The sequence below is a fragment of the Capra hircus genome, unplaced genomic scaffold (assembly GCF_001704415.2).
Source record: "Capra hircus breed San Clemente unplaced genomic scaffold, ASM170441v1, whole genome shotgun sequence".
Lineage (NCBI taxonomy): Eukaryota > Metazoa > Chordata > Mammalia > Artiodactyla > Bovidae > Capra > Capra hircus.
Window position 1 is genome coordinate 20,482 of NW_017192385.1, and position 8,976 is coordinate 29,457.

The following is an 8,976-nucleotide window of genomic DNA, read 5'->3' on the forward strand; positions in this document are numbered from 1 at the left end:
AAAACTTTTAAAACAGCAGTGAATATAACAGCAGTGCCATTACCAAATTAATACTATGAAGAAAAACAACCTCTTAGAAGTAAAAATATTTGGAAAAAAAACCCAAATAATATGTAGAAGTTACTCATGTGAAACAGAGAGAGAGATGTGATTGAAATAAATGTGATCAACCCCTACTACCATGCACTCTTTAGAAGCTTGTCTGCTCGTCAAGAAACATTCTCTTCTAATGTCATGTTATCTTGTTTGCATTGTGAACAATATATTCAGTACTTTCAGTGTGTGTTACAAATACCCAAACTTTTAAAACGTTAAAACAGCTGGAAACTATGATTTATATGATTCATACTTTTGAATTCTGAAACACAATAAACCTTATCCAAAGTAAGAACATTTGAAAATACTAAACACCTCCTTCACCTCTTTACCTCTCTAATTTAAATCATCATTCATTAGGTATTTTTCATATGGATACAAGAAAACAGATATATATTTTGTTAAAACAAACTAGACCTAAACTCACCATTTAAAACTGTAAGAAGATATGGGTTTTCCTCCCTCCAGCCCTACTACTCTGCACTATTTAGGAGCCTGACTGCTCTCTTCCAACACAAAGGGAACAAAGTGCCCTGCCCCCTCCCTAGATGTGGGAGGAGCTGCCGGACTTGGCCTTGGAAGGGGCACAGGCCTCAGCCATGGGTGGAGCCCTGGCCGCACCTCTCAGCCCTGCTCTCTCCACCTGTTCTCTCAGAGCCTCCTCATAGAGGTCTGGGAAGGAACTAGGGACCCTACCATGGAACTTGGCTAGAACCTCCAGTACCTTCATCTTACTGGTGTCAGCACAAGCTCTCCGGCCCCACAGGAACTCATAGCGCGGAGGATCACTATTGGGCACCTGGCGGTAGTTCAGGTACTCCTTCTGCACCAGATCTTTGGTGATGAGCCTTCTGGGCTCCCCAAAGATCCAGTGCCTCCTCCCAGCATAGATCCCCAACATACTGAGGAATTCCCAGATCTCCTCCTTGGTGGCGCGGTTACCATTTATGAAGATGACCCCCAGGAGCACCATAAGGAGACCAGACTTCAGAAGCCCCCCCTCACCACTCGGACAATTGTTTCCCCCGAGGTTGAGCTTGCTGATGAGGGTGTAGATGTTCCTGCTACGGTCGACTTCCTTCATCTCCAGGCCAAAGACCAGCTCCACGCGCTCAAGGGCTGTACTGAGAATCTCAGGGAAGTGCTGCCTGTACTTCCTGCTGACAATTTTCATCAGGGCATTCTGCGTGATGGCCTCCTTCTTGGTGTACTTCTCCAGCAAGAACTCCACCAGTATCTTGGCCTTCCTGGCCAGAGGATCTTTGTGAGTGCTCTGAGTGGCAGGGGCTGCCTGGGAGGCACCTGCACTTTCCTCCTCTAGGCCCTGGGCACCTTCATCAGATCCTGCACAGGAAGGCCCTGCATCAGGAGAGCTAGGGGCCATGTCTCCCTCAAGCTCCTGGTGATCTTCAGTAGCAGGGGAGCTCGGGGGAGAACCATGAGGGGCAGAAGAGGGGGAGGAGGGGCACTCCTGCTTTGGGGCTGCAGCAGCACTGGCCTGGGCCACCTGAGTGTTCCCCCAGACCTGGTGGCGTTTCCCCCGGGCATGGGACTTGTTCTTGTGCCTCCGAGGCATGCTGATAGCAGGTCAGGGAACACAGGTGGGAGTTCAGGCAGGAAAGCAGGCAAGGAGGGCACCTGGAGGAGGGACAAGGGCATGCTCTGAGAACCTTCAGCGAGGAGAGTCCTCCCTGGCTTGAATGGAAGCCGCCTCTGAGGGGTCCTCGAGGCCAGTGCTCTAAGACCCACAGGGCTCCTGTTCTCCTGGTCAGCCTGTCCCGAGATCGCTGAATAGCAAGGGAGAGTGAGCATCTTTCCCGACACCCCCTAGGGGTTAGTGGACGGTCTTGTGGCCTAAGAGCTAGGCTGGATCCTCTGGTCTGAGTGCAGGGCTAGGGTGGCTGGAGGCTGTGCGGCCCCCTCTTTTCAGATAGAAAAGGGATTTGGGGTGCAGAGACGTGTCCCTGCACTAGTAACTCACGTCACGTCCAATCTTGACACCCGATGACACTTGGGACTGCTCCCTCTGGCCACCGTCAATGGCAGCTCTCAGAGATAGCAGCACTGTCAAGGATGGCGTTGCTCTCCCAGCATGCTTAGGAGGACGTCACTTCCTGTCCTGCGCATCTGGGCTCCAGGAGGGCAGCAGGGGCGGGACCTGGACAGGCGGGGTTCCGGGGGAGCTTCTCCCGGGATTAGCACGTGGACTTTGCCTTGACTCTTAAAGGGTCCTGGGACGTCTCTGTCCTCAACTGACAGCTGGCTCACTCCATGCTTCTCACCTGTGTCAGCACCCGCAGCAGGAAGAATTGGGGAGCCCACGCCTAACAGCCGTCCTGGAGCCCATGAGACCAACAGCGAGGGCTCTCTGGGCTCCCTCTTCTGGAGTAAGCAATGCTCTGTCGTTCTCCATGCCTTGCCTTAACCCCTGTAGATGCAGGGCTACGTCACATCTGCTGATCCGAGGCTAAGGCCTCATATTGAAGATGTGAACCCCCGAGTCTCCTGGTATGAAGTGCACATACGTCTCATCTCACCATTTCTACCTGAGGCTTCCTGGAAACAGCTGCTGCAGGTAAGATGAGCTGAGAGGGAAGGATGGGAGACTGTCTTCTGAGGTGTGGAACCCCTCACATCTCACTCAGAAACTTCATTCATATTGACTGCTGACAGGGCCTGGAAATCCTTCCCTTTCTGGTATAAGTCCACCCCTGTCCCCAGCCATGCTCATACCATTCCAGAAGAGTAAGTGAAGGGGCTCCTTAGCCTGACAGTTCTCACTGTGGTCTCTCAGTCGACTGCAGGGTCGTTGCTCAAAAGTTCTGAGATGAAGTTCTGTCGTTTTGGACAATTCCTGTGATACTAACTTTTCTCTTTTAGTCCCTGGGTGATAGTCTATTAAGCTGATCATTTCAAAGGGCCAATTCTTATCCACTAGCATTCCCTGGTGACTCAAACAGTAAATAATCTGCCTGTGGTGCGGGAGACCTGGGTTCAGTCTGTGGGTTGGGAAGACCCCCTGGAGGAGGGCATGGCAACCCACTGTAGTATTCTTGCCTGGAGTTTCCCCTTGGACAGAGGAGCCTGGTGGGCTACAGTCCGTGGGGTCGCAAAGAGTCGGACACAACTCACTGACTAAGCACACACACAACAAACTTTGTGCTGGTGATTTCATGATCTGGGCTGTACTGCCACATCCAAGCCAAACTTTGGTGCTCCATGGTCCTGGCATGGGGCCTCGGAGGTGCTGCCTCAGATTCCTTCAGTGAAGCAGTGGAGATTCATGATGCCAGGGCAGAGTGGAAGAATCCAGGGCTCAAGTTTAAAGCCTCTTCCAGCTGATCCTGTTGTCTGCTTCCCTTGCAGGCTGCACATCTGTGCCAGTCTCTCAAGTACTCCCCCACCTGGGCACACATAGGGTCAAGTTCACTGGAGACTTACTGTCCATCAGGGATTACTTAATTTTGTGTTTTCTCTTTTGTTAATAGTTTTCTTCATTCCTTCCATAAGATTTCCGTGGTTACTTCTAGGTACAAAAAGCAGCAGACCGTGTTTCATTGTTATCTCAGCTACTCTGAATGTGGTACTAACTCCGTACTCGAGTTACAGAAAATTGACAGTCTTACAATATCTGTTCGTCATGAATATACATAACATACTATTCTGTTTGAGCCTTTTTGTTCCTAAGACTCTCAGGAAATACTTCTTGTTGCCTCCATGAAGACTGTATACATTTTTCTAAACTTTTTTTGCAGGTAAATTTTTTTCTATGGTTGGTTTTGTTTATGGTGTATTTTCTATTACTTGGTGTAAGTAATTGTTGATTCTTCCAGACCAACTGGATGATTTTGCTGCTGTGATCTTATTACTATGATCTTTTGCTTTTCATTACTTCTGACTTTTATTTATATGGCATTGTTTTATATAACTCAAGTGGCTATGTGGAATTCTCCAGATTTTTTTTCTACTTTTTAAATTCATAGGTTTTTTTTTTTTCCTTTTTCAGAGATTTTATTATTTTTTTTTCTTTTTTTTTTAATTTTTTTAAATTTTAAAATCTTTAATTCTTACATGCATTCCCAAACATGAACCCCCCTCCCACCTCCCTCCCCACAACATCTCTCTGGGTCATCCCCATGCACCAGCCCCAAGCACGCTGCACCCTACGTCAGACATGGACTGGCGATTCAATTCTTACATGACAGTATACATGTTAGAATTCCCATTCTCCCAAATCATCCCACCCTCTCCCTCTCCCTCTGAGTCCAAAAGTCTGGTATACACATCTGTGTCTTTTTTCCTGTCTTGCATACAGGGTCGTCATTGCCATCTTCCTAAATTCCATATATATGTGTTAGTATACTGTATTGGTGTTTTTCTTTCTGGCTTACTTCGCTCTGTATAATTGGCTCCAGTTTCACCCATCTCATCAGAACTGATTCAAATGAATTCTTTTTAATGGCTGAGTAATACTCCATTGTGTAACAATTATGTAATTTAGAAGATAATTAAATGGTGTGTCAGGTTCTCTTGTATGAAGCAGCTGTCAGTATACATATATCCCCTCCCTCCCTCATGAACCTCCCTCCCACCCCCGACCTCACCCCTGGAGGTCGTCACAGAGCTGATCCTTGTGTCACCCAGAAACTTCCCCCACATGCCTGTTGTCCACATGGTAGTGCATATTTGTCCATGCCACTCTCTCAATTCGTCTCACTCTCTGCTTCCCCCGATGTGTCCACACGCCCGTTCTCTAGGTCTGTGTCTCCATTCTTGCCCTGCAAATAGATTTATAACTACCCTTTGGCAGCCTTTCTTTTTCATTCCCTTAGTAGTGTATTTTGCAGATAGAAGCTTTTAATATTTGCAAGGTTCCGCTTATTATTTTCTTTCATGGACTGTGCTTTTGGTGTTGTGCCTAAAATCTCATTACCAAACTCAAGTTTTGCCCCCATGTTATCTTCTAAATTTTTTTGCCTATTCCATATGGCATGTGAAATCCTAGTCCCTGACCAGTGATCAAAGCTCTTCCCCCAGCAGTGGAAGTGTTGAGTCTTAAACACTGGACTGCCAGGGATGTCCCTGCAATTTTTTTCAAATTGTGAGTTTTTCATTTAGGTCTGTGATTCCCTTTGAGTTAATTATTTTGAAAGGTTTAGAGTTTGTATGTGGATTCATTTTTCTTAGATATGGATGTCTAGTTATCCCAGGACTGTAAGTTTAAAAGACTGTCCTTTTCCATTAAATTGCCTTTGCACCTTTGTTAAAGGTCGGTTGAGTGTTAGGGGTGTCTGTTTCTAGATTTTCTGTCCTGTGCCATTGATCCGTCTAGTATTCTGTTAATAGCATACAGTCTTGAGTATTGTAGCTTTAAAATAAGTTTTGAAATCCAGTAATAGCAATTCTCTGACTTAGATATTTGATATTGACTTCAGTGGGTATTATGGATCATTTCATTTTTGACATAAAATTTTAATTGTTGGCTGCCGTTTACAATCTAAGTTGCTGGAATTTTGCACAGAATTGCATTAAGTATCTAGGTTAAGTTGGTAATAAGTGACATCTCAACAATATTGCATCTGCCTATCTATGAACATGGCATGTCTATTTATTTAGATCCTCTTTAATTTTTTTCACTGAAGTTTATGAGTTTTTCTTATATAAATCTTATGCATATTTTAAAAGAATTATTTCTAATATATTTTGGTTTTAAAGTAAATGATGTTAAGTTTTTAATTGCAAGTTCCATCTCTTTATTGGAAAAGAATTGACTATTATGTATTAACCTTATTAATATATTAATTATATAATAGTTATATATTGATAATATATTAACCTTATTAACATATACTCCTGGCTTATTAATGCCAGGTGTTTTCTTGTTGTTGATGATTATAATTCCATTTTTCCTTCCAAATATCTGTATCTTTTGCTTCCTTCTCTTATCTCATTGCATTGGCTAGGACTTTCAGTACAGTGTTGAATAGACATGGTGAGAAGGGATATCCTCACCTTGTTTTTCACCTTAGTGTGACAGTATCTGTCTTCTTACTATGAAGTAGGATATTTTACCTGTATTTCTTTTCAGATGTTGTATATGAAGCTGAGGAAATGCCTGTCTGTATCTAGTTTGCTGAGAATTTTTATGATGAATGGGTGTTGGATTTTATCAGATGATTTTGTTCCTTCATCTGTTGATCTGATCTTGTGATTATCTTCCTTAGACAGTTGATATTATGAATTATGATTACTGATATTCTCTTTTTAATTTTTGAAAATTTATTTTATTGAAGCATAGCTGATTGACAGATTTTCAAATGTTGAACATCTGAAATGCATCCTACTTTGATATAGTATGTGATTCCTTCAATGGATTGTTAGGTTTCTTTTCTTATATTTTGTTGGGGATTTTGCTTCAATGTTCATGAGAGGTATTTGTGTGCAATTTTTTTTCTCTTAATTTCTTCATGACATTTTGATATTCGAGTGTAATACTCACCTCACAGAGAAGGAATTAGGAGGTGTTCCTTTTGCTTCTATTTTCTGGGAGAGATTGTAGAGAATTGTTATCATTTCTTCCTTAAATTTTTGATAGAATTCATCAGTGGAAACCTCTGGGTCTGTTACTGTCTTTATTAGCTTATTAGTTATAGATTAAATTTCTTTAATAGATACAGACCTCTTCAGATTATCTATTTTTCTTTTTGAAAGTGGTGCTAAGTTATACCTTCAGCCAGTTTCTCAATTGAACCTTTCACTTATGTAGGCACAAAGTTGTTTGAAATATTCACTCATTATCCTTTCAATGTCCATGGAATCAGTAGTAATGGCCCCTCCTTCATTTCTACTATTAGTAATTTAATTTGTGTTTTCTTTCTTTTTTCTTGTTTAGCCTGGGGAGAATTTTATCTTCTTTTTATTTTGTATCTTTAAAGAAACTTCTCTGGGTTTTGTTCTTTCTCTGCATTACCTTCCTTTTTTCAGTGTCACTGGTTTCCGCTTTGACTTATTCTTCCTCTGCTTTTTCTTTTCTTTCACAAGTTTACTAATATAGAAGCTTAAGTTATTAATTCTGGGTTTTTTTTGTTATAGGTACTCAATGCTGTGTATACCTCTTTACTGATTTTGCTGTATCACACAACTTCTGATAAGTTGTAATCTTGTTTTCATTTTGTAAAAATAATTTTAGAATTTCTCATTAGAGTTTCTCTTTGGCCCATGTGTTGTTAGATGTTTTTTGTTTTGTCTGCAAATAATATTTAATTTTCCCACATGTCTGTTTGTTATCAATTTCTAGTTTATTTCCATCACACATTTCTTGTAATTGTGAGGTTTTTTTTTTTTTTTTTGGTCTTTGTTTTAAATAGACACTCTCAATAAAGGAAGATGAGGGGCTTATGTCAGATGTTGGCTGGAACACATTCCTTTGGTAGCCTTGAAATTTTTTTAACAGGAATTCAGGGCTGGCCGAGATGTCCTAGAATGTGGCCTTAGGTTGCTGCTAGAAACCATGCTAGAGGTCAGTTAAGGTTCTTAAGGCAGATGTTTGGACAGAGTTGTTCATGCCAATAGTTTCTGCAGTTCTCTGTTCCTAACCTCAGCTTGCAGTTCCATGACACATTGCCCTTTTTATAGGTAACGTCTGCTTGAGATCCACAGAAGGGTGGGGATCACCCACATTGTAAGGTCATGGTGTGGTGAGGTAGGCCAAAAATCTAGAGAAGAATGCAGAGTCCCTCAGTTTTGGCCTCTGATGCAGTTCTGGTCCTGGAAACACACTCGGATTAAGAACGTGTAGGGAGGGAATTGGACTCGAGAACTTACAGAGAAGAAACTCACTCAATCAAGTCCCTGATTATTTATTCAGTCTGAATTTGAACATCATGCAGTCTTCTCGGTTAAACTTCTCATCTCAAAATGGATAGAGCCATAGGGGAAATGAGAAAGACTGAGAGGAGAAAAGTCTTGGCCTCAGTGAGCGCCTTCACCATTGGGAATTCTGTCTACCAGGCACAAAGACAGTGTCAACTGCCACCTAAGCATTCTTTGGGTAGGCACAGCCTGGGCGTCCTCATTGCAGCTCTTAATTGAGGGGAGCCATGACACAGTGAGCTGACCCAGATCTTGCCCTGTGGGTCATGGAAAGAGAACAAAGCAGAGAGTGACAGCAAGCAAGTGTTCATGGGAGAGATAGGGTGAAAGTCAAGAGTCTTCAGCCAGCAGTTTGGGCAAGGCCACTGAGATCACCATGGCAGCAATCCTAGCAGAGTACGAAATATGTCACTGGTGAAAAGAGATTTCCTCAGTTCTTGCCCTTGTAAAGAAAGGGAAGGACTCTGGACTAGTGCACATCAGGGGACTTGTCTGATGAAGGTCACTTTACCAGTCTTGTGAACTTGAAATAATTGCAAGTTATCCATCTATAAGTGGAGTCTGCTAAATCCTATCCTGCATGAATGCTGGAATGCATGTACTACATATAAAGCAGAGTCATGCTGATTAAGAAACACTGGTCTTTAATTTAATGGAAGTCATGATTATTATGAACCTCGAAAATACCATCTTCCTATCTGAGGTTATTTTTATCCAGTAGATAGCAGAGACTACACAGTGCATTGGGACAAAAGAAATAAATACTCTTAAATGAGCTAAATTAAGGCAAAGTATATTTTATTTTACCAAAAAAAAGGGTTAGAGGAAATAAGGCAAACTACAAATTAAAAGATTTTCCTTTATGTTTGCTTAATTGTTTTTTGGTTTCTCAATATTTTCTGTAGTCGTGTTTCACATTACCCTGAAAATCTCTCATTCAGCAACATATTACCTACTTCCAGATCATAAAGACAATATAGATGGTTCACGAATTTCTTTTACATCTAC

The 8,976-nt window shown here is 42.3% G+C and overlaps 1 protein-coding gene across 1 annotated transcript; it reads right to left on the bottom strand.

The window, feature by feature from the left end:
- Nucleotides 1-640: 640 nt before the first annotated feature.
- Nucleotides 641-1,672, bottom strand: LOC102182303 (melanoma-associated antigen B4-like). Its single transcript, XM_005701913.2, has one exon. It carries the CDS (start codon nucleotides 1,670-1,672, stop codon nucleotides 641-643), a length of 1,032 nt encoding a protein of 343 aa, XP_005701970.2.
- Between the last annotated feature and the right edge of the window lie 7,304 nt (nucleotides 1,673-8,976).